This window comes from Ascaphus truei, chromosome 17 (assembly GCF_040206685.1).
Source record: "Ascaphus truei isolate aAscTru1 chromosome 17, aAscTru1.hap1, whole genome shotgun sequence".
NCBI classification, from domain to species: domain Eukaryota; kingdom Metazoa; phylum Chordata; class Amphibia; order Anura; family Ascaphidae; genus Ascaphus; species Ascaphus truei.
Genome location: NC_134499.1, coordinates 39,473,082 through 39,498,991, shown reverse-complemented (window position 1 = coordinate 39,498,991; position 25,910 = coordinate 39,473,082). Strand labels below are relative to the sequence as shown.

Below are 25,910 nucleotides of genomic sequence, written 5' to 3'. Positions count from 1 at the left end.
GCAGCGCGCTTACACAAGGCACAGGATGCACTAGCAGCACGCTTACACAAGGCACAGGATGCACTAGCAGCGCGCTTACACAAGGCACAGGATGCACTAGCAGCGCGCTTACACAAGGCACAGGATGCACTAGCAGCGCGCTTACACAAGGCACAGGATGCACTAGCAGCGCGCTTACACAAGGCACAGGATGCACTGGCAGCGCGCTTACACAAGGCACAGGATGCACTAGCAGCACGCTTACACAAGGCACAGGATGCACTAGCAGCACGCTTACACAAGGCACAGGATGCACTAGCAGCACGCTTACACAAGGCACAGGATGCACTAGCAGCACGTTTGCACGAGGCACAGGATGCACTAGCAGCACGCTTACACGAGGCACAGGATGCACTAGCAGCACGCTTACACGAGGCACAGGATGCACTAGCAGCACGCTTACACGAGGCACAGGATGCACTAGCAGCGCGCTTACACGAGGCACAGGATGCACTAGCAGCGCGCTTACACGAGGCACAGGATGCACTAGCAGCGCGCTTACACGAGGCACAGGATGCACTAGCAGCGCGCTCACACGAGGCACAGGATGCACTAGCAGCGCGCTTACACGAGGCACAGGATGCACTAGCAGCGCGCTTACACGAGGCACAGGATGCACTAGCAGCACGCTTACACGAGGCACAGGATGCACTAGCAGCACGCTTACACGAGGCACAGGATGCACTAGCAGCGCGCTTACACGAGGCACAGGATGCACTAGCAGCGCGCTTACACAAGGCACAGGATGCACTAGCAGCGCGCTTACACAAGGCACAGGATGCACTAGCAGCGCGCTTACACAAGGCACAGGATGCACTAGCAGCGCGCTTACACAAGGCACAGGATGCACTAGCAGCACGCTTACACAAGGCACAGGATGCACTAGCAGCGCGCTTACACAAGGCACAGGATGCACTAGCAGCGTGCTTACACAAGGCACAGGATGCACTAGCAGCGCGCTTACACAAGGCACAGGATGCACTAGCAGCGCGCTTACACAAGGCACAGGATGCACTAGCAGCGCGCTTACACAAGGCACAGGATGCACTAGCAGCGCGCTTACACAAGGCACAGGATGCACTAGCAGCGCGCTTACACAAGGCACAGGATGCACTAGCAGCGCGCTTACACAAGGCACAGGATGCACTAGCAGCACGCTTACACAAGGCACAGGATGCACTAGCAGCACGCTTACACAAGGCACAGGATGCACTAGCAGCACGCTTACACAAGGCACAGGATACACTAGCAGCGCGCTTACACAAGGCACAGGATGCACTAGCAGCGCGCTTACACAAGGCACAGGATGCACTAGCAGCGCGCTTACACAAGGCACAGGATGCACTAGCAGCACGCTTACACAAGGCACAGGATGCACTAGCAGCGCGCTTACACAAGGCACAGGATGCACTAGCAGCGCGCTTACACAAGGCACAGGATGCACTAGCAGCGCGCTTACACAAGGCACAGGATGCACTAGCAGCGCGCTTACCCAAGGCACAGGATGCACTAGCAGCGCGCTTACACAAGGCACAGGATGCACTAGCAGCGCGCTTACACAAGGCACAGGATGCACTAGCAGCACGCTTACACGAGGCACAGGATGCACTAGCAGCACGCTTACACGAGGCACAGGATGCACTAGCAGCGCGCTTACACGAGGCACAGGATGCACTAGCAGCGCGCTTACACGAGGCACAGGATGCACTAGCAGCGCGCTTACACGAGGCACAGGATGCACTAGCAGCGCGCTTACACGAGGCACAGGATGCACTAGCAGCGCGCTTATACGAGGCACAGGATGCACTAGCAGCGCGCTTATACAAGGCACAGGATGCACTAGCAGCACGCTTACACAAAGCACAGGATGCACTAGCAGCCCGCTTACACAAGGCACAGGATGCACTAGCAGCGCGCTTACACAAGACACAGGATGCACTAGCAGCGCGCTTACACAAGGCACAGGATGCACTAGCAGCGCGCTTACACAAGGCACAGGATGCAATAGCAGCGCGCTTACACAAGGCACAGGATGCACTAGCAGCGCGCTTACACAAGGCACAGGATGCACTAGCAGCGCGCTTACACAAGGCACAGGATGCACTAGCAGCGCGCTTACACAAGGCACAGGATGCACTAGCAGCGCGCTTACACAAGGCACAGGATGCACTAGCAGCGCGCTTACACAAGGCACAGGATGCACTAGCAGCGCGCTTACTCAAGGCACAGGATGCACTAGCAGCGCGCTTACACAAGGCACAGGATGCACTAGCAGCGCGCTTACACAAGGCACAGGATGCAATAGCAGCGCGCTTACACAAGGCACAGGATGCACTAGCAGCGCGCTTACACAAGGCACAGGATGCACTAGCAGCACGCTTACACAAGGCACAGGATGCACTAGCAGCGCGCTTACACAAGGCACAGGATGCACTAGCAGCGCGCTTACACAAGGCACAGGATGCACTAGCAGCGCGCTTACACAAGGCACAGGATGCACTAGCAGCGCGCTTACACAAGGCACAGGATGCACTAGCAGCGCGCTTACACAAGGCACAGGATGCACTAGCAGCACGCTTACACAAGGCACAGGATGCACTAGCAGCACGCTTACACAAGGCACAGGATGCACTAGCAGCACGCTTACACAAGGCACAGGATGCACTAGCAGCACGCTTACACAAGGCACAGGATGCACTAGCAGCGCGCTTACACAAGGCACAGGATGCACTAGCAGCGCGCTTACACAAGGCACAGGATGCACTAGCAGCGCGCTTACACAAGGCACAGGATGCACTAGCAGCACGCTTACACAAGGCACAGGATGCACTAGCAGCACGCTTACACAAGGCACAGGATGCACTAGCAGCACGCTTACACAAGGCACAGGATGCACTAGCAGCACGTTTGCACGAGGCACAGGATGCACTAGCAGCACGCTTACACGAGGCACAGGATGCACTAGCAGCACGCTTACACGAGGCACAGGATGCACTAGCAGCACGCTTACACGAGGCACAGGATGCACTAGCAGCGCGCTTACACGAGGCACAGGATGCACTAGCAGCGCGCTTACACGAGGCACAGGATGAACTAGCAGCGCGCTCACACGAGGCACAGGATGCACTAGCAGCGCGCTCACACGAGGCACAGGATGCACTAGCAGCACGCTTACACGAGGCACAGGATGCACTAGCAGCGCGCTTACACGAGGCACAGGATGCACTAGCAGCACGCTTACACGAGGCACAGGATGCACTAGCAGCACGCTTACACGAGGCACAGGATGCACTAGCAGCGCGCTTACACAAGGCACAGGATGCACTAGCAGCGCGCTTACACAAGGCACAGGATGCAATAGCAGCGCGCTTACACAAGGCACAGGATGCAATAGCAGCGCGCTTACACAAGGCACAGGATGCACTAGCAGCGCGCTTACACAAGGCACAGGATTCACTAGCAGCGCGCTTACACAAGGCACAGGATGCACTAGCAGCGCGCTTACACAAGGCACAGGATGCACTAGCAGCGCGCTTACACAAGGCACAGGATGCACTAGCAGCGCGCTTACACAAGGCACAGGATGCACTAGCAGCGCGCTTACACAAGGCACAGGATGCACTAGCAGCGCGCTTACACAAGGCACAGGATGCACTAGCAGCGCGCTTACACAAGGCACAGGATGCACTAGCAGCGCGCTTACACAAGGCACAGGATGCACTAGCAGCACGCTTACACAAGGCACAGGATGCACTAGCAGCACGCTTACACAAGGCACAGGATGCACTAGCAGCACGCTTACACAAGGCACAGGATACACTAGCAGCGCGCTTACACAAGGCACAGGATGCACTAGCAGCGCGCTTACACAAGGCACAGGATGCACTAGCAGCGCGCTTACACAAGGCACAGGATGCACTAGCAGCGCGCTTACACAAGGCACAGGATGCACTAGCAGCGCGCTTACACAAGGCACAGGATGCACTAGCAGCGCGCTTACACGAGGCACAGGATGCACTAGCAGCACGCTTACACGAGGCACAGGATGCACTAGCAGCACGCTTACACGAGGCACAGGATGCACTAGCAGCACGCTTACACGAGGCACAGGATGCACTAGCAGCACGCTTACACGAGGCACAGGATGCACTAGCAGCACGCTTACACGAGGCACAGGATGCACTAGCAGCGCGCTTACACGAGGCACAGGATGCACTAGCAGCGCGCTTACACGAGGCACAGGATGCACTAGCAGCGCGCTCACACGAGGCACAGGATGCACTAGCAGCACGCTTACACGAGGCACAGGATGCACTAGCAGCATGCTTACACAAGGCACAGGATGCACTAGCAGCGCGTTTACACAAGGCACAGGATGCACTAGCAGCACGCTTACACAAGGCGCAGGATGCACTAGCAGCGCGCTTACACAAGGCACAGGATGCACTAGCAGCACGCTTACACAAGGCACAGGATGCACTAGCAGCACGCTTACACAAGGCACAGGATGGTGGCATCTCTAACATGTGAGTACACTTGTAATTGTTCAACTCGTGGTCTAATAGTAGTCCTGGGACTATCCCAATGAGGTATTGAGGAGGGGGCTTATACCCCCTTACTCTTTCCCTTCAGGGTTATATTTTGTCTCTTTCAAGGACTCCATACCACCTGGGAGTTGTTTTCAGAAGAATACTCACCATCTAATTATTATTATTATTAGCCCCATGCCCTGTGCGTTTGGTCATTCTCTAATCTTTACAATACTTTACAGCGATTCGGCGCTAGAGCGCGTACACCACGAAACTTTCTATGTCTATGGGAATGCAGGACTATGCTCGTGGATGGCCAGGCGTATCACAAGCTGAAATTGATTGCTGAGATCTGAGTGATAACCTCTTCCAACAGGTAATCCGCCTTCGACAAAGGAAAACTGGTCAAAGTGATCAGGTGGCACAGGACCCTCACATTGCCTCCTTTAGTGTGTGGGTATTTTGTTTCAAATGTTGGCCTTCCCGTGGATTAGCCACAAAAAAACCTGTAACCCAAATTCCCATTTTGTTCCACATGACCCCCGTCTCGTGCAGTGACCGTTCTCACATCGGATTGTGGATGGAAGAGTTAACTGTTATAGTGTGTGTTTAATCTGTATTTACACTATTGTTGCAACAAGCACATGCTTGCATGTCTGGAATGATAAGCCAGCCAGTCCCAGGTCTAGATAAGGGAGGGGATATCAGCAAGCCTCGCTGGTGAAAGGAAGAGCTGTCTGCTGACTGTATAGTATATAAAAACCTATACATACTGTACCTAGTTGAGGCTTCATTTACATATTAAGTTTAATCTACATGTCATCTTAATGATAAGCGACACTGTTTTATCTAGAATGAGAAAAAAATTCAACTATAAAATTTAGGAGTAGTCTCACCCAATTAGAATTCAACAGATGGAAATTGATGGACGTGTCTTGTCTCAATCTACTGTGTATGTCTCATGCAGTTGAGGTTGCCCCAAATCACATATATACGAGCTGAAAAATATTGAAAACTAAAATCTGCACCTTAGGGCTGTTATATACAGCATGCGGCCGTGCGTGCCTGTGCGAACGCGCGTGCACGTGCCGCATGCTTTCCGTGAGTATACTGTGTTGAGTGTGTTTATATGTATATGGGTGTGTGTGTTTATGTGTAATTTATTATTTATTAAAAAAAACATTAGTAAAAAGAAAAAATGTATTAGACTTGTGCACACACAAATACATACACACGTGTGCATACATATACACACACATATACATATACATACATTCAGCGCCGCAAAAAGATGAATTTCCTCATCTTCGCCGCTGTCTGTCGGCTCCCCTCTCCCTGCCGTGCGCGCAGCCCTTGTATAGAAAGGCTGACTAATGTCAACCAACTAAAATTCCGCTAACGTGCCTTAAAGCTGCAGACCAAGCAATATCAGATTATATATATTTAAAAAAATCAGTTCTGTACTGAGAAAATACATATAGCATTAAAAAAAAACAAAAACAACAACGTTGAACGACATTGTTAATGTATAATAATTTAACAAGCATTTATTGATTTTATAGCAACCATTTACAAAGTCACATCCCCTTCCGAAACAGGCTCTGGCACAACCCTTTTTAAGCCCGGTCCTCTTTCTAGCAGTGTAGCAATTTTATCTAGTGACTTTCTGGTCACATGATCTTCCTTTCATAACTTTGCATTTTTGGCCCTCTTCTGCTGCACTGACGGTCATTTAGTTAACCCTCGAGCCGAATGTTCGCCGATCAATCAACAACTTAGCCAATTACTTGTGTGGATTGTATTGATGTGCATATTAAAAGGGGAGGGGGGGGGGGTGAAAGACGCACTGCTTCTGGGATTGTTATTTATTTTCTTCCAATTAAGGAAGCTATGTGACAATGTCCCCCTGCTACACTATTGACATGTCACAATTCATAGTCATGAAATGCTGATGTTCTATTTTGAACCAAACAGAGGATTGGTGCTTTGATAACCTTTTGCGTGTACAATTGGCAGCGTACTCCAAGAAACTCAATGCACACACAGCAAACAAGTCTTATCCGAACGGACACATTGGCGATCGGGGAGCGCGTTTTCCTCGGCAGGTGTCTCAGTCGGAGCGTGTTTTCTCGGCAGGTTCCTCCAACGTAAACAAGATTTTTATTGCAGAAAACAAACTATAGCAATCGCCCTAAAGTAACTTGAGGACTATTGCATTTTAGCAAACACAACCCCAATCAAGCAAGAACGGGGATGGCAATTTAGCAAATAAATCAGCGATCTAGGACATTTAGTTGCGGCCGTTGTGCCGTGATCAAATTACCACGGCGCTTCGCCGGGACCTGTTGCCGCTGCCTGCTTTTCCGCTAAAAGGTGCATATACTTAGCCCTTACCCTAAAACCCCCTACCCAATCCACTACCCCCCTAACCACTAGGCTGGGGTTTTAGCAGCAGGCCGGCTGCGGCAGTGTCCATCTGTGGAAAAAGGTCGGCGGTCATTGGGTCGCGGCAAAACGTTCGCAACCACAATGTCCCATTCCGCAATGCAAGAAAATGTAATGACGAAGGAATACAGACGCAGGAGATGTGCAAGATTTATTTTTGTATTTTTCTTATAAAAATATATTTGCAAACATACTTTTATTACATCAATTTCATGGCAAAAATGTTATTGATGTTACATTTATATGCGTTAAATGTACTTCTTAAAGAGGAAATGGAACACAATTCAAAGCTTACTCGTGGAAGTTGCATAAGTAAATACCTAGCAACTGGTATTCTTAAATTGTACATGCAAACATGAAATTCATACTTTGTGACCAGTAAAAAACAAAACAAAAACCCCTCAAATACATGCATTTAAAAATGTGACGTTACCAATTTATTAAAGGGTTAAAACTGCAGACCACACTGAATTCACAATATTGTATTTAAACAAATGTAACAATGATGCCAAACAGTGGTGAAAAATATTGCACATATTCCGCCTGTTTAGATATGAAAAGCAATAGTGAAACTTTACTTAAACTCATGGGTAAAGTTAGTGTCTGCCAATCAAAGCATCATTACAGGTTTAATAAACTTTAGTCAACACAATTTGTAAATAAAATTTGAATATCTTGCTTAAAAGATTATTTATTTTTTGCTGGGGAACTGTTAAATTGTGCTATTCTAAAAAGTATCAAAGTTGGAGTTCTAACTGTGAATGACAGCAGAGAATCCAGCTTGGATTGTCTATCACGTGGGCACATACACTTTCCATTCCTCCTCCAATGGAAGTCTCTCTGTGGTGGTGCATTTCATGAAGGGAATGGAGATTTAGATTATACAATGAGGGGCATAGAATTAAAAAAACAAAAATTACAACATATTACACTGGATCAAAACAAAACGGTAAGGACTTAAACAATTGGCTTCAGATCTATCAGGAAAAAAAAAGATACAACTTGACCATTTTGCTACAAAAGCAACATATTTTGTGCGCCAAACAATTTAGTCAAAGCCGTAAAAAAACAAAAAAAAAAGAAATCAGATATTTATTTTTATCCAATGTGTTTCTCACCAATTATAAATAGTAAATCATTAGCTGTTTTTATCTTTTCTTTAAGCAGTCTAAAACTTCTGATTGGTCTTTGTCGTTTTCACTTTATTCCCATGCAGTTGGAATCATTTACATTCAGAATACTAAAATATTGCATAGACAGGAAATAAGAGCAGAAAGCAGTGCTTTCAATCAGAAAAAACAAATGCATTTAATTATTTCATGTTAGGACCAGCAGGGATTTCTGTGCTTAACTCTTCAATGTAAAGAGAGGGTAACTTTGATTGAAATGTCTTCAATATAAGCCATGCTTTTATGCTGTAGAACAGTGTTTAACTTTTTTTTGGTTGAGGAACCCTATAAATTATATTGTGAAATTCTGCATAACCCCAACCCTCTCTAATAGCGCGTCTGAGATCAGATGCATTGTAAGGAACCCCAACCCTCTCTAATAGCGCGTCTGAGAGCAGATGCATTGTAAATTCTTCTGTATTTGGTACCATTTTCAAATGACCTGATAATTGCATTGAACCCGTTAGGGATGTGTACGGAACACAAGGGTTCCTAGGAAGTGGAACCCCCGTTGAAAAACATTGCTATAGAACTTGAAACTGTGACCTTGATACAAAACACTGTATACAAGATCAGACTAGTTTCTTGTATATTACCTTAAACTCACGTCTGGTTATACACCTCTGCAGTTTTGATTACACAGTCTGCTGTGAGCTGGGCATTTGAACCAGATTGGCATCACACTGTTGCTAGCTAACGGGGGGTGGGGGGGGCTCAACTCCAGTCCTCAAGGCCCGCCCAAACAGGTCAGGTTTTCAGGATATCCCAACTTCAGCACTAGTAACTCAGAGGCTCGGTCGAAGACCGCCTCTGAGTCACCTGTGCTGAAGCAGGGATATCCTTAAACCCCGACATGTTGGGGGGCTTGAGGACTTGAGCTGAGCACTGTCACCAAAGATGCCATATCTAGAAGGGTTTTTGATAATATATGTACACATTGTCACTTTGGTTAATTATGGTATGGGGGTTGAGGTATAGTTCACTTGCTGAGTCAGTGTTTAACCTTTTTTGGTTAAGAAACCCAAGAATTATACTGTGAAATTCTGCAGAACCCCAAGCCTCTCTAATAGCGCGTCTCAGATCAGATGCATTGTAAGGAACCCCAACCCTCTCTAATGGCGCATCTGAGATCAGATGCATTGTAAGGAACCCCAACCCTCTCTAATGGCGTGTCAGTGATCTGATTCATTGTAAGGAACCCCAACCCTCTCTAATGGCGTGTCAGTGATCTGATTCATTGTAAATTCTCCAATTTTCAAATGAGCTGAAAATTTCAGGGAACACTTTAGGGATGCCCGGGGAACCCAATGATTCCAAGGAACATCCGGTTGAAAAACACGGCACTAAGTACTTGCTACTTGTCACAGAGGTTCTCAGTGTGTGCTAGGAGGAGAATAATTAACCAAGCTTTGTAGATACAGCTCAACCCCCTTATAACACTGTGCTTGGGGTCCAAAGAATCACATCTTGTTATAAGCAGATCGCGTTCGAAATAATGTACAATTGTATGCATTGTACAATAAAATATTTAAGACACCAATAATCGTGTTGTAAAGTATTCATAAATATGAAAATTGGGAGCCACGCTTGCATCGCGTTGTAAGCGGATTCGCGTCGTAACGGATCGCGTTATAACGGGGTTGAGCTGCACTTTTTTTTGCAGGGAACAGGAGAAGATGGGAAAAGCATGGAGGGGAAGATGGGAAAAGCATGGAGGGGAAGATGGGAAAAGCATGGAGGGGAAGATGGGAAAAGCATGGAGGGGAAGATGGGAAAAGCATGGAGGGGAAGATGGGAAAAGCATGGAGGGGAAGGGGGTTAGTTCCGTTTCAGTTATACAGCATTTCCACTCATAATTCTGGAGTATTTTTCGAAGCTTCCCACACCCAGTTTGGCGCGATGTTCTCTTCTACACAACATAGTTATAAGGCTGCATTACAACCAGATTCATTTTTACTTTTATCTTAAGGATTCGCTCTCTATTCTGTTTATTTATTTATTTTTTAAACGTTGCCTTAAAATCAGTGGTGGCCAACTCCAGTCCTCAAGCCGCCCCCTTCCCCCCCGCCCCCCCAACAGGTCAGGTTTTCAGGATATCCCAGCTTCAGCACAGGTAGGTAGCTCAATCAGTCCCAGCTTCAGCACAGGTGGCTCAGAGGCCGTCGACTGAGCCACCTATGCTGAATCTGGGACATCCTGAAAACCTGACCCATTGGCGGTGGCGGCTTGAGGCCTGAGCCGAGCACCCCTACCTTAAATAATCATAAACAGAAACATTATTTGGAGTACAGCAGCCTTCTTCCATAACTTAAAAATAGTTCTATTCTGCATGGAATACGTTGGAATACCGATCCTAAACCTGCAGACATGGCTCCAAACGGGCATTCAATTTGAATCAAATCAAACTGCAGCCAAATCAAACACTCAATGTAATGAGTATCAGGCAAAATACTTTGCATGAATATCGGTTTGAGAAATCTATTCTTGCCCACCCCCCTAACCACCCTAAAAAGTTGCATGTAAACAAGCATAACATGCACGAAACAAAACATATTTGATGCTAAATTGAGGAAAGTAAATTAATACGCGGGTTTGCGTTAAACCCGGGGGGGGGGGGGGGGAGAATAGATCCTGTTATAATTTTTAATGCCGTTTTTCTTTTTAAAAACAGACACTCCTTTTAGGAGATTAGTGTTCGAAATCTTAAATGTTCGGGAGGTTAAAATGGAGCTCTCCCCAGAGCCCAGTGCAGTGTAACGGTTACCATGGTAACCTGAGCTGGCAATTATTTCAATTACATTTTACTCAAACTTATGGGGGGATTGCGGCTTTAAGACCAAAAACCTTCTATAGTTTCTGAAAAGGCTAAGACTTTTAGGTCAAGGTTTAACCATCATTTACAAGAAAACAAGTATTTGACACACACAAAAGAATGGGTCAAACAATTCAGGCACCTCTATATTTTGTCCTGAACTTCAATCCCCCCTCCGCAATAAAAACTTTAAACACACAGCAAGTCTGCTCTAAATGGGGCATCCGAGCCCAAACCGTAACTTTGGTTCATGGAGCTACAAGGAATCAGGCTTTGTCACCCAAATGTCATTTCCTCATAGTTTGAAACCTATTAAAACAAAAAATGGCATCATACCACCATTATATAGCGGGACTCCCCCCACCAACAATCTGGACCAGGAGTGGCCAACTCCAGTTGTCAAGGGCCACCAACAGGTCATTATATCCCTGCTTCAGCAAGGGTGGCTCAGTCAGAGGCTGTCTTTGACTGAGCCTCTGATTGAGCCACCGGTGCTGAAGCAGGGATATCCTGAAAACCTGACCTGTTGGTTTCCCTTGAGGACTGGAGTTGGCCGCTCCGACCTGGACGGTAAAAGCCGCTGCCGCTAATGAAGCTGAAACTTACCTAAGAAAACCTACAAGAAAGAAAAATAAAAACCAGACACACGCGACTTCTAATTATAGGAGGTGAAAACTCTGCTGGGATGTTACAAGCAGGAAACTGCAGAACATGATCATCCAAATCTAATGGATTCTAACGGACCTTACATTTGCCATCCCCCATTACATGACTTGTTTTAAATGTTAATGATTTCTTCACCATACTGTATAATACGGGGGGGTGTTTTCACCCTCTCATTCATTTAAGCAGTGTGTTTATTTCCTGAGGGGGGGGCGGGGGGAAGAGAGAGAAATCAGAGTCCAAAACCCTCACTTGGGCTACTGAGCGCCTCTCACCGACCTCGCAGGACTTCAACGAACCTCATCGGAGAGGCTCAGGATAAACGTTTCATTGATAACTCGGGCTGCCTGCATTGATAACGGCTCTGAGAATGTACAGCAGAGGTTGGCAAGTGATCAAAAAGGAGTTCTGTCCTTTTTCTTGGATAAAAATTTAAATAAAATCAAGAACAGCCATTAAAGAAACTTTTTTTTTTTGTTTTTTTTTTTTTTAACGGCAGCAATCACGTGTACATCATATTAACCTTTTTTTGTTAAGACGGGACTTTCTTTGAAGGGGAGGGGGAGCAGCACCTTTAAAACTGGAAGTGGTTGGTAAAACTGGGCGTTTTCTGCTTGCTGTATAGCCGATCTCTTAAAACAGGCATGTCTAGGGTTCCTTTCAAACGATGGCCATAAACAAGCAAGTATTTTTGCCCTGTACAATGCTAAAAAGGTATGCGCCAGTCAAACGCCAGTGAACATTTCCTGTAAACAGGACTGCTGGTGATTGCTTGAAATAAAACCTACATTGTAAGAGAGGTTATTTTGCAGCTTTTCCCTCAACTAATGTCCGTCCTTCCTTCAAAATGCATGTAAGTAATTCAACATATGTCCTTCCCTTTAGATATGTAACTATGTTTTGGCCGTTCCATGGAGAAAAATGGGGGAGAAATGGTCCACGATGCCACTTTATAGCTGGACATTGTCCAAGTTCTTTGTGAGAACATGCAAATAGACTTCATGAACCGTGTTCAGAAAGCTGGAATCGTTCTAGAAAATAAAGAATAATGTTAATGATTTGGTTCCAGAATCGCAACCTTCACTTCAAAGAATCATTGTCCTACTACAATGCACCAAATCTGGTGTAAGATTAATGAACGTACCCAAATTCAGATCTGGAACTTAAAAGTGACACTTGGTTAATGATCTAACTGATTTTTGTAGGTCTCCATATTCGTAATTAAAACTGCCAAAGTTGTTTCCCTTATGCCCAATATAGCTTTATATGTTTCTCCTGTTACCTTTATAAGATGTACTAATGTTTCTTGGAGCTGCGATCTACTGAGAACGAACAGGGGAGCATTGGATTTTGGTACATCAGCTGTCCCGTGTGTTGGAGGCGAAGTTGCCATTTTATCCTCCTGGTCAGTTGGTTTTTGGAACGACTGCTGGAAGACACTGGGTGACAAGAGGACTGTAGGTGCCACGGTGGTTGTAGAAGCAACATACTGGGAAGTTGCACCCTGCAGAGGAACAACACCAGAATTATTTTCCTGCAACCCAAAACATAGAAAGGGAACAAATTCATTGACGGAAATATAAATCGGCTGCTTAATCTTTAAAAGTGTTCAAATCAAAATGACATTATAAGAACAGTAAGAAAATCCACCACGAACGAAAGATCTATCATCATTAAGTATATATAAAAACTCTATTTAGCATGCTGCATAATGTGCAAAATTAATGAACATTTTTATCTAAACTTTAGTTGTTTTTTAAGTCTGCATACTGTATGAAAAGTCTGCCCACTGCACAACAGGAATATCCATAGGGCTGCAGTTACCAACATTAAATCTTTACTACATTTTACATGTTAAACTTTCAATTTTCTCTTTCATTCCCTCAGGTTTTAAACCCAACATGGCATGCCCCAATTACCAGATCATAAAGACGACAACATTCATTAGATCGTCTAAATGTAGAGTTTAATTGTTACCCGTCAGACGTGCGACCGTGCTCACACAGGGCATTTTTAATTGCAGTACGGTGGAGGTTTGTCACTTTTCTACCTCACCGGAACTTAGTTTCCGATTGTTTAATATGAAGAAAAAAAAATATTAAATACAAAAATGACGACAGCTATTCCTTTAGGAAGAACATCCCATTAATGTGAGGATATGCTTGTATAATAGTGATTAGCCATGTCAGGCCTCTGTGCTTCATTACAATGAATGGAAAGGCTGTTCAAGAGGAGCAAGCTGCCAAAACACTAAAGACTCATGATTTTGGCAGCAATGCAATTTAAAATCAATATAAATAATCGACTTACTGGTCCCGCCTTGGATAAACTCTTGTGCTGAGCAAATGGTTCAGGTTCTCTCTTTTCATGTACATTCTATATAAAATACATAAAAGGGCGAGGCTCGATATCAGAGAATCGGGGTAAACATTGGATTTAAGAAAGAACGTTGGATAGTGCAGCGTTTAGCAGTAACATGAAAACATTGTATCAGCAATAATCATTGTTACGTGTTCTATAAAAAGGTGGGCGACGTTAGGAGGTAGACTCAACAATAATGAAATTCTCCTCAACAGGGAGAATTGCGCGACTCGGCGAGTACAGGCACAGACTGATAACGACACTATGGAATCGGGAACCTGGTTCCAATCCCGGGGTCAGCTCCTTGTGACCTTGGGCAAGTCACGTAGTCAGGCACCAAAATCATAGATTGTAAGCTCATGTGGGCAGGGACTGTGTAACAATCCTGTGCGCTGCGTAACCGCACACTATGCGCTAATTGTGCCGCGTTTTGCATCCTATTGGGAGAAAAGCGCTATATGAAATAAGTTATATGAAATGCTATTACAACTATAAGCAATTACATAGCTTTTAACTGGTTAGGGGGGCTGCGAGGTGTGCTATGAAAAGCAATCTATGCCCTCTATTGTTAAAACACATACAATTTACGAAGAGTAATGTTACTCTACAAGCCCAGGAGATGCCCCTACTGTAACTGCAAGAGTTTGCAATGGATAACTCACTTGGTGAACTGCAGATTTGTACAGTAAATCAAGAATTAAAAGTGAGCTTGCTGGCAATTTAAGTCAAACCTACAAAGATGCAGCCAAAAGAGAAAGGTGTGCTGCGAGTTACCTGGATCGGGTCATTAGCAGACTACCGATTGGCTTGGTTTTTATTGGATTTCCTTTAAAACTCTCTGGTGTTGCCAGTTGGGCTAACCGCAGAGGAAAACTTCGAGGCGATGGTTGCTTTACTGATGGGCGGTGACTGTAGTTGGTCATGCTGTGGCGTCAACTTGAGTTTCTGGAGAAGATCAACACTTGAATGAGAAGTACTTGACACATTGCCAGTGATGATGGTGGCCAACGGTGGAAGGAACTGCCAGTTCTGGGGAGTGTGGTTGAGGTCTAAAATCGGCTGGCTCATATGAGGAGACGTTTGCCGTACAGCTGTCTGAATGACATGCATTATACTGGTGGCATTACTGGAGATAGGCAGAATTGGTGTAGGCAGAACTTCTGATGACAACGTTGAACCATGGTTGGGGCTTAACCGTACAGAATAGTTTGGAACGTTCCGAGAGTCTGGTTGTGCGACGGTGCCCTGGGCAATTAATACCGGTGTTATACAGACAGGTTGGCTGAAATCACTGGTACTAGAGTTCACGGTTGTAGACTCTGCCTTCACCACTGGATGTAGCGGCTTTGATTGCTCACACGAGAAAGGCAAGAACAGGTTATGTCCTATGTCTGGCTGACGCTTCTCAATGATGTCAGGATTAGGGCATGTAGATGCCGGCTGTTCTTTTGGTAAAGATGTTCCAAACAGTTCTTCAACAGTGAAGTGTTTCTTTCCCGCTGGAAAACACTGCAGAGAAATAGAAGTAGTGAGAATTCTAGAAGTACTTTGTTATATTAAGTTAATTTTCTGTTGCCCACACCCCACTGTACTATAGGAAGTAACACATCATCTTAATCATTACAAAAAACAGCAATAAAAAAGACATTAGATAGCAATATACCATTTAGTGGGTCAACACACTTTGCAATGTACGAGCTTTCAAACATCACACGTTTTATTTTTGTATCAAAAAATTATTCTGATAAATAGTACCACGCCATCTTCTCCCCCGTCACGTTAAGGACACGGTTAGAGTTCAGTAATCTTAAAGCAGCTCCCCTTCGGCAGGGGGAAGCGCCCTTACTGCACGCCGGCGGGGGGAAGCGCCCCTTACTGCACGCCGGCGGGGGGGGGGGGGGGGGGAGGGGGGAAGCGCCCCTTACTGCACGCCGGCGGGGGGGAGCGCCCCTTACTGCACGCCGGCGGGGGGGGGGGGAAAGCGCCCCTTACTGCACGCCGGTGGGGGGGAAGCGCCCCTTACTGCACGCCGGCGGGGGGGGGGAGAGGGGGGGAAGCGCCCCTTACTGCACGCCGGCGGGGGGGGAGCGCCCCTTACTGCACGCCGGCGGGGGGGGGGGGGGGGGGGGGAAGCGCCCCTTACTGCACGCCGGCGGGGGGAAGCGCCCCTTACTGCACACCGGCGCGGGGAAGCGCCCCTTACTGCACGCAGGCGGGGGGAAGCGACCTTACTGCACGCCGTCGGGGGAAGCGCCCTTACTGCACGGCGGCGGGGGGAAGTGCCCTTACTGCACGCCGGTGGGGGGAAGCGCCCCTTACTGCACGCCGGCGGGGGGGGGGGGGGGAAGCGCCCCTTACGGCACGCCGGCGGGGGGAAGCGCCCCTTTCTGCACGCCGGCGGGGGGAAGCGCCTCTTACTGCACGCCGGCGGGGGGGGGGGGGGGGGAAAGCGCCCCTTACTGCACGCGGCGGGCGGGGGGGAAGCGCCCCTTACTGCACGCCGGCGGGGGAAGCGCCCCTTACTGCACGCAGGCGGGGGGAAGCGCCCTTACTGCACGCCGGCGGGGGGAAGCGCCCCCTTACTGCACGCCGGCGGGGGGGAGCGCCCCTTACTTACTGCACGCCGGCGGGGGGGGAGCGTCCCTTACTTACTGCACGCCGGCGGGGGGGAGCGCCCCTCACTGCACGCCGGCGGGGGGGAAGCGCCCCTTACTGCACGCCGGCGGGGGGAAGCGCCCCTTACCTGCACGCCGGCGGGGGGGAAGCGCCCCTTACTGCACGCCGGCGGGGGGGAGCGTCCCTTACTTACTGCACGCCGGCGGGGGGGAAGCGCCCCTTACTGCACGCCGGCGGGGGGGAAGCGCCCCTTACTGCACGCCGGCGGGGGGAAGCGCCCCTTACTGCACGCCGGCGGGGGGGGGGAAGCGCCCCTTACTGCACGCCGGCGGGGGGGGGGGGGGGGGGAAGCGCCCCTTACTGCACGCCGGCGGGGGGGGGGGAAGCGCCCCTTACTGCACGCCGGCGGGGGGGGGGAAGCGCCCCTTACTGCATGCCGGCGGGGGGAAGCGCCCCTTACTGCACGCCGGTGGGGGGGAAGCGCCCCTTACTGCACGCCGGCGGGGGAAGCGCCCCTTACTGCACGCCGGCGGGGGGGGAAGCGCCCCTTACTGCACGCCGGCGGGGGGGGGAGCGTCCCTTACTTACTGCACGCCGGCGGGGGGGAAGCGCCCCCTTACTGCACGCCGGCGGGGGGAAGCGCCCCTTACTGCACGCCGGCGGGGGGGAAGCGCCCCTTACTGCACGCCGGCGGGGGGGGGGAAGCGCCCCTTACTGCACGCCGGCGGGGGGGGGGGGGGAAGCGCCCCTTCACTGCACGCCGGCGGGGGGGGGGGAAGCGCCCCTTACTGCACGCCGGCGGGGGGGGGGAAGCGCCCCTTACTGCATGCCGGCGGGGGAAGCGCCCCTTACTGCACGCCGGTGGGGGGAAGCGCCCCTTACTGCACGCCGGCGGGGGGAAGCGCCCTTACTGCACGCGGCGGGGGGGGGGGGGGGGGAAGCGCCCCTTACTGCACGCCGACGGGGGGGAGCGCCCCTTACTGCACGCCGGAGGGGGGAAGCGCCCCTTACTTATTGCACGCCGGCGGGGGGAAGAGCCCCTTACTGCACGCCGGCGGGGGGGGAAGCGCCCCTTACTGCACGCCGGCGGGGGGGGAAGCGCCCCTTACTGCACGCCGGCGGGGGGGGGGGGGGGGGGGGGGAAAGCGCCCCTTACTGCACGCCGGCGGGTGGGGGGGGGAAGCGCCCCTTACTGCACGCCGGCGGGGGGGGGGGGGAAGCGCCCCTTACTGCACGCCGGCGGGGGGAAGCGCCCTTACTGCACGCCGGCGGGGGAAGCGCCCCTTACTGCACGCCGGCGGGGGGGAGCTCCCCTTACTGCACGCCGGCGGGGGGAAGCGCCCCTTACTGCACGCCGGCGGGGGGAAGCGCCCCTTACTGCACGCCGGCGGGGGGAAGCGCCCCTTACTGCACGCCGGCGGGGGGAAGCGCCCCTTACTGCACGCCGGCGGGGGGAAGCGCCCCTTACTGCACGCCGGCGGGGGGAAGCGCCCCTTACTGCACGCCGGCGGGGGGAAGCGCCCCTTACTGCACGCCGGCGGGGGGAAGTGCCCCTTACTGCACGCCGGCGGGGGGAAGCGCCCCTTACTGCACGCCGGCGGGGGGAAGCGCCCCTTACTGCACGCCGGCGGGGGGAAGCGCCCCTTACTGCACACCAGCGGGGGGAAGCGCCCTTACTGCACGCCGGTGGGGGGGGGGAAGCGCCCTTACTGCACGCCGGTGGGGGGGAAGCGCCCTTACTGCACGCCGGTGGGGGGGGAAGCGCCCTTACTGCATGCCGGCGGGGGGAAGCGCCCTTACTGCACGCCGGTGGGGGGGAAGCGCCCTTACTGCACGCCGGTGGGGGGGAAGCGCCCTTACTGCACGGCGGGGGGGGGGGGGGAAGCGCCCTTACTGCACGCCGGCGGGGGGGGGGGGGGGGAAGCGCCCTTACTGCACGCCGGCGGGGGGAAGCGCCCTTACTGCACGCAGGTGGGGGGGGGGGGGGGAAGCGCCCTTACTGCACGCCGGCAGGGGGGGGGGGGGGGGAAGCGCCCTTACTGCACGCCGGCGGGGGGGAAGCGCCCCTTACTGCACGCCGGCGGGGGGAAGCGCCCTTACTGCACGCCCCGCCGGCGGGGGGAAGCGCCCTTACTGCACGCCGGCGGGGGAAGCGCCCCTTACTGCACGCCGGGGGAGGGGGGGGGGGGGGAAGCGCCCCTTACTGCACGCCGGCGGGGGGAAGCGCCCCTTACTGCACGCCGGCGGGGGAAGCGCCCCTTACTGCACGCCGGCGGGGGGGAAGCGCCCCTTACTGCACGCCGGCGGGGGGGAGCACCCCTTACTGCACGCCGGCGGGGGGGAAGCGCCCCTTACTGCACGCCGGCGGGGGAAGCGCCCTTACTGCACGCCGGCAGGGGGGGGGGGGGGGGAAGCGCCCCTTACTGCACGCCGCCGGGGGGAAGCGCCCTTACTGCACGCCGGCGGGGGGGGGGGGGGGGAAGTGCCCCTTACTGCACGCCGGCGGGGGGAAGCGCCCCTTACTGCACGCCGGCGGGGGGGGGGGAAGCGCCCCTTACTGCATGCCGGCGGGGGAAGCGCCCCTTACTGCACGCCGGTGGGGGGAAGCGCCCCTTACTGCACGCCGGCGGGGGGAAGCGCCCTTACTGCACGCCGGCGGGGGGGGGGGGGGAAGCGCCCCTTACTGCACGCCGACGGGGGGGAGCGCCCCTTACTGCACGCCGGAGGGGGGAAGCGCCCCTTACTTATTGCACGCCGGCGGGGGGGAAGAGCCCCTTACTGCACGCCGGCGGGGGGGGAAGCGCCCCTTACTGCACGCCGGCGGGGGGGGAAGCGCCCTTACTGCACGCCGGCGGGGGGGGGGGGGGGAAAGCGCCCCTTACTGCATGCCGGCGGGGGGGAAGCGCCCTTACTGCACGCCGGCGGGGGGGAAGCGCCCTTACTGCACGCCGGTGGGGGGGGAAGCGCCCTTACTGCACGCCGGTGGGGGGGAAGCGCCCTTACTGCACGCCGGCGGGGGGGGGGGGGGGGAAGCGCCCTTACTGCACGCGGCGGGGGGGGGGGGGGGGAAGCGCCCTTACTGCACGCCGGCGGGGGAAGCGCCCTTACTGCACGCAGGTGGGGGGGGGGGGGGAAGCGCCCTTACTGCACGCCGGCAGGGGGGGGGGGGGGGGAAGCGCCCTTACTGCACGCCGGCGGGGGGAAGCGCCCCTTACTGCACGCCGGCGGGGGGAAGCGCCCTTACTGCACGCCCGCCGGCGGGGGAAGCGCCCTTACTGCACGCCGGCGGGGGAAGCGCCCCTTACTGCACGCCGGGGGAGGGGGGGGGGGGGAAGCGCCCCTTACTGCACGCCGGCGGGGGGGAAGCGCCCCTTACTGCACGCCGGCGGGGGAAGCGCCCCTTACTGCACGCCGGCGGGGGGGAAGCGCCCCTTACTGCACGCCGGCGGGGGGGGAGCACCCCTTACTGCACGCCGGCGGGGGGGAAGCGCCCCTTACTGCACGCCGGCGGGGGAAGCGCCCTTACTGCACGCCGGCAGGGGGGGGGGGGGGGAAGCGCCCCTTACTGCACGCGGCGGGGGGGAAGCGCCCTTACTGCACGCCGGCGGGGGGGGGGGGGGGAAGTGCCCCTTACTGCACGCCGGCGGGGGGAAGCGCCCCTTACTGCACGCCGGCGGGGGGGGGGAAGCGCCCCTTACTGCATGCCGGCGGGGGAAGCGCCCCTTACTGCACGCCGGTGGGGGGGAAGCGCCCCTTACTGCACGCCGGCGGGGGGGAAGCGCCCTTACTGCACGCCGGCGGGGGGGGGGGGGGGGAAGCGCCCCTTACTGCACGCCGACGGGGGGGAGCGCCCCTTACTGCACGCCGGAGGGGGGGAAGCGCCCCTTACTTATTGCACGCCGGCGGGGGGGAAGAGCCCCTTACTGCACGCCGGCGGGGGGGGAAGCGCCCCTTACTGCACGCCGGCGGGGGGGGAAGCGCCCCTTACTGCACGCCGGCGGGGGGGGGGGGGGGAAAGCGCCCCTTACTGCACGCCGGCGGGTGGGGGGGGGAAGCGCCCCTTACTGCACGCCGGCGGGGGGGGGGGGGGGAAGCGCCCCTTACTGCACGCCGGCGGGGGGAAGCGCCCTTACTGCACGCCGGCGGGGGAAGCGCCCCTTACTGCACGCCCGGCGGGGGGGAGCTCCCCTTACTGCACGCCGGCGGGGGGGAAGCGCCCCTTACTGCACGCCGGCGGGGGGAAGCGCCCCTTACTGCACGCCGGCGGGGGGAAGCGCCCCTTACTGCACGCCGGCGGGGGGAAGCGCCCCTTACTGCACGCCGGCGGGGGGAAGCGCCCCTTACTGCACGCCGGCGGGGGGAAGCGCCCCTTACTGCACGCCGGCGGGGGGAAGCGCCCCTTACTGCACGCCGGCGGGGGAAGTGCCCCTTACTGCACGCCGGCGGGGGGAAGCGCCCCTTACTGCACGCCGGCGGGGGGAAGCGCCCCTTACTGCACGCCGGCGGGGGGAAGCGCCCCCTTACTGCACACCAGCGGGGGGGAAGCGCCCTTACTGCACGCCGGTGGGGGGGAAGCGCACTTACTGCACGCCGGTGGGGGGGAAGCGCCCTTACTGCACGCCGGTGGGGGGGGAAGCGCCCTTACTGCACGCCGGTGGGGGGGAAGCGCCCTTACTGCATGCCGGCGGGGGGAAGCGCCCTTACTGCACGCCGGTGGGGGGGAAGCGCCCTTACTGCACGGCCGGTGGGGGGGAAGCGCCCTTACTGCACGCCGGCGGGGGGGGGGGGGGGGGGAAGCGCCCTTACTGCACGCCGGCGGGGGGGGGGGGGGGGAAGCGCCCTTACTGCACGCCGGCGGGGGAAGCGCCCTTACTGCACGCAGGTGGGGGGGGGGGGGGGAAGCGCCCTTACTGCACGCCGGCAGGGGGGGGGGGGGGGAAGCGCCCTTAACTGCACAGCCGCGCGGGGGGAAGCGCCCCTTACTGCACGCCGGCGGGGGGAAGCGCCCTTACTGCACGCCGGCGGGGGAAGCGCCCTTACTGCACGCCGGCGGGGGAAGCGCCCCTTACTGCACGCCGGGGGAGGGGGGGGGGGGGGAAGCGCCCCTTACTGCACGCCGGCGGGGGGAAGCGCCCCTTACTGCACGCCGGCGGGGGGAAGCGCCCCTTACTGCACGCCGGCGGGGGGGAAGCGCCCCTTACTGCACGCCGGCGGGGGGGAGCACCCCTTACTGCACGCCGGCGGGGGGGGAAGCGCCCCTTACTGCACGCCGGCGGGGGAAGCGCCCTTACTGCACGCCGGCAGGGGGGGGGGGGGGAAGCGCCCCTTACTGCACGCCGGCGGGGGAAGCGCCCTTACTGCACGCCGGCAGGGGGGGGGGGGGGAAGCGCCCCTTACTGCACGCCGGCGGGGGGAAGCGCCCTTACTGCACGCCGGCGGGGGGGGGGGGGGGGGAAGTGCCCCTTACTGCACGCCGGCGGGGGGAAGCGCCCCTTACTGCACGCCGGCGGGGGGGGGGGGGGGGGGAGCGCCCCTTACTGCACGCCGGCGGGGGAAGCGCCCTTACTGCACGCCGGCGGGGGAAGTGCCCCTTACTGCACGCCGGCGGGGGGGAAGCGCCCTTACTGCACGCCGGCGGGGGGGCGGGGGGGGGGAGCGCCCCTTACTGCACGCCCGGCGGGGGGAAGCGCCCCTTACTGCACGCCGGCGGGGGGAAGTGCCCCTTACTGCACGCCGGCGGGGGGGAAGCGCCCTTACTGCACGCCCGGCGGGGGGAAGTGCCCCTTACTGCACGCCGGCGGGGGGAAGTGCCCCCTTACTGCCCGCCGGCGGGGGGGAAGCGCTCTTACTGCACGCCGGTGGGGGGAAGCGCCCCTTACTGCACGCCTGCGGGGGGGGGGGGGGGAAGCGCCCCTTACTGCACGCCGGCGGGGGGAAGCGCCCCTTACTGCACGCCGGTGGGGGGAAGCGCCCCTTACTGCACGCCTGCGGGGGGGGGGGGAAGCGCCCCTTACTGCACCGCCGGCGGGGGGAAGCGCCCCTTACTGCACGCCGGCGGGGGGAAGCGCCCCTTACTGCACGCCGGCGGGGGGGGGGGGGGGGAAGCGCCCCTTACTGCGCGCCGGCGGGGGAAGCGCCCCTTACTGCACGCCGGTGGGGGGAAGTGCCCCTTACTGCGCGCCGGCGGGGGGAAGCGCCCCTTACTGCACGCCGGCGGGGGGAAGCGCCCCTTACTGCACGCCGGCGGGGGGAAGCGCCCCTCTACTGCACGCCAGCGGGGGGGAAGTGCCCCTTACTGCACGCCGGCGGGGGGGAAGCGCCCCTTACTGCACGCCGGTGGGGGGGAAGTGCCCCTTACTGCACGCCGGCGGGGGGGAGCGCCCCTTACTGCACGCCGGCGGGGGGAAGTGCCCCTTACTGCACGCCGGCGGGGGGAAGCGCCCCTTACTGCACGCCGGCGGGGGGGAAGCGCCCTTACTGCACGCCGGCGGGGGGGGAAGCGCCCTTACTGCACGCCGGCGGGGGGGAAGCGCCCCTTACTGCACGCCGGCGGGGGGAAGCGCCCCTTACTGCACGCCGGCGGGGGGGGAAGCGCCCCTTACTGCACGCCGGCGGGGGAAGCGCCCCCCTTACTGCACGCCGGCGGGGGGAAGCTGCCCCTTACTGCACGCCGGCGGGGGGAAGCGCCCCTTACTGCACGCCGGCGGGGGGAGCGCCCCCTTACTGCACGCAGGCGGGGGGGGGGGGGGGAAGCGCCCCTTACTGCACGCCGGCGGGGGGAAGCGCCCCTTACTGCACGCCGGCGGGGGGAAGCGCCCCTTACTGCACGCCGGCGGGGGGAAGCGCCCCTTACTGCACGCCGGCGGGGGAAGTGCCCCTTACTGCACGCCGGCGGGGGAAGCGCCCCTTACTGCACGCCGGCGGGGGGAAGCGCCCCTTACTGCACGCCGGCGGGGGGAAGCGCCCCTTACTGCACACCAGCGGGGGGAAGCGCCCTTACTGCACGCCGGTGGGGGGGAAGCGCCCTTACTGCACGCCGGTGGGGGGGAAGCGCCCTTACTGCACGCCGGTGGGGGGGAAGCGCCCTTACTGCACGCCGGTGGGGGGGAAGCGCCCTTACTGCACGCCGGTGGGGGGAAGCGCCCTTACTGCATGCCGGCGGGGGGAAGCGCCCTTACTGCACGCCGGTGGGGGGGAAGCGCCCTTACTGCACGCCGGTGGGGGGGGAAGCGCCCTTACTGCACGCGGGGGGGGGGGGGAAGCGCCCTTACTGCACGCCGGTGGGGGGGAAGCGCCCTTACTGCACGCCGGCGGGGGGAAGCGCCCTTACTGCATGCCGGCGGGGGGAAGCGCCCTTACTGCACGCCGGTGGGGGGGAAGCGCCCTTACTGCACGCCGGTGGGGGGGGAAGCGCCCTTACTGCACGCGGGGGGGGGGGGAAGCGCCCTTACTGCACGCCGGCGGGGGGGGGGGGGGGGGAAGCGCCCTTACTGCACGCCGGCGGGGGGAAGCGCCCCTTACTGCACGCAGGTGGGGGGGGGGGGGGGGGGGGGGGAAAGCGCCCTTACTGCACGCCGGCGGGGGGGGGGGGGGGGAAGCGCCCTTACTGCACGCCGGCGGGGGGAAGCGCCCCTTACTGCACGCCGGCGGGGGGAAGCGCCCTTACTGCACGCCGGCGGGGGAAGCGCCCTTACTGCACGCCGGCGGGGGAAGCGCCCCTTACTGCACGCCGGGGGAGGGGGGGGGGGAAGCGCCCCTTACTGCACGCCGGCGGGGGGAAGCGCCACTTACTGCACGCCGGCGGGGGGAAGTGCCCCTTACTGCACGCCGGCGGGGGGAGCGCCCCTTACTGCACGCAGGCGGGGGGGGGGGGGGGGAAGCGCCCCTTACTGCACGCCGGCCGGGGGGGGGGGGGGGAAGCGCCCCTTACTGCACGCCGGCGGGGGGGAAGCGCCCCTTACTGCACGCCGGCGGGGGGAAGCGCCCCTTTACTGCACGCCGGCGGGGGGAAGTGCCCCTTACTGCACGCCGGCGGGGGGAGCGCCCCCTTACTGCACGCAGGCGGGGGGGGGGGGGGGGGGAAGCCGCCCCTTACTGCACGCCGGCGGGGGGGGGGGGGGAAGCGCCCCTTACTGCACGCCGGCGGGGGAAGTGCCCCTTACTGCACGCCGGCGGGGGAAGCGCCCCTTACTGCACGCCGGCGGGGGGAAGCGCCCCTTACTGCACGCCGGCGGGGGAAGCGCCCCTTACTGCACACCAGCGGGGGGAAGCGCCCTTACTGCACGCCGGTGGGGGGGAAGCGCACTTACTGCACGCCGGTGGGGGGGAAGCGCCCTTACTGCACGCCGGTGGGGGGGAAGCGCCCTTACTGCACGCCGGTGGGGGGGAAGCGCCCTTACTGCATGCCGGCGGGGGGAAGCGCCCTTACTGCACGCCGGTGGGGGGGGAAGCGCCCTTACTGCACGCCGGTGGGGGGGAAGCGCCCTTACTGCACGCCGGCGGGGGGGGGGGGGGGGAAGCGCCCTTACTGCACGCCGGCGGGGGGGGGGGGGGGGGGAAGCGCCCTTACTGCACGCCGGCGGGGGGAAGCGCCCTTACTGCACGCAGGTGGGGGGGGGGGGGGGAAGCGCCCTTACTGCACGCCGGCGGGGGGGGGGGGAAGCGCCCCTTACTGCACGCCGGCGGGGGGAAGCGCCCCTTACTGCACGCCGGCGGGGGGAAGCGCCCTTACTGCACGCCGGCGGGGGAAGCGCCCTTACTGCACGCCGGCGGGGGAAGCGCCCCTTACTGCACGCCGGGGGAGGGGGGGGGGAAGCGCCCCTTACTGCACGCCGGCGGGGGAAGCGCCCCTTACTGCACGCCGGCGGGGGAAGCGCCCCTTACTGCACGCCGGCGGGGGGGAAGCGCCCCTTACTGCACGCCGGCGGGGGGGAGCACCCCTTACTGCACGCCGGCGGGGGGGAAGCGCCCCTTACTGCACGCCGGCGGGGGAAGCGCCCTTACTGCACGCCGGCAGGGGGGGGGGGGGGAAGCGCCCCTTACTGCACGCCGGCGGGGGAAGCGCCCTTACTGCACGCCGGCAGGGGGGGGGGGGAAGGCCCCTTACTGCACGCCGGCGGGGGGAAGCGCCCTTACTGCACGCCGGCGGGGGGGGGGCGGGGGAAGTGCCCCTTACTGCACGCCGGCGGGGGGAAGCGCCCCTTACTGCACGCCGGCGGGGGGGGGGGGGGGGAAGCGCCCCTTACTGCACGCCGGCGGGGGAAGCGCCCTTACTGA

General features: G+C 57.8%; 1 protein-coding gene across 1 annotated transcript in view; it reads right to left on the bottom strand.

Annotated features, from left to right (window-relative positions):
* Positions 1-7,147: 7,147 nt before the first annotated feature.
* Positions 7,148-25,910, bottom strand: part of DCP1A (decapping mRNA 1A) — a 65,911-nt gene continuing 47,148 nt past the window's right edge. The window contains 6 exon segments of the mRNA XM_075573662.1: positions 7,148-12,688; positions 12,940-13,161; positions 13,968-14,033; positions 14,425-14,455; positions 14,793-14,875; positions 14,877-15,527. Of these exon segments, the coding sequence (XP_075429777.1) occupies positions 12,608-12,688; positions 12,940-13,161; positions 13,968-14,033; positions 14,425-14,455; positions 14,793-14,875; positions 14,877-15,527 (1,134 nt within the window). The 3' untranslated portion in view covers positions 7,148-12,607.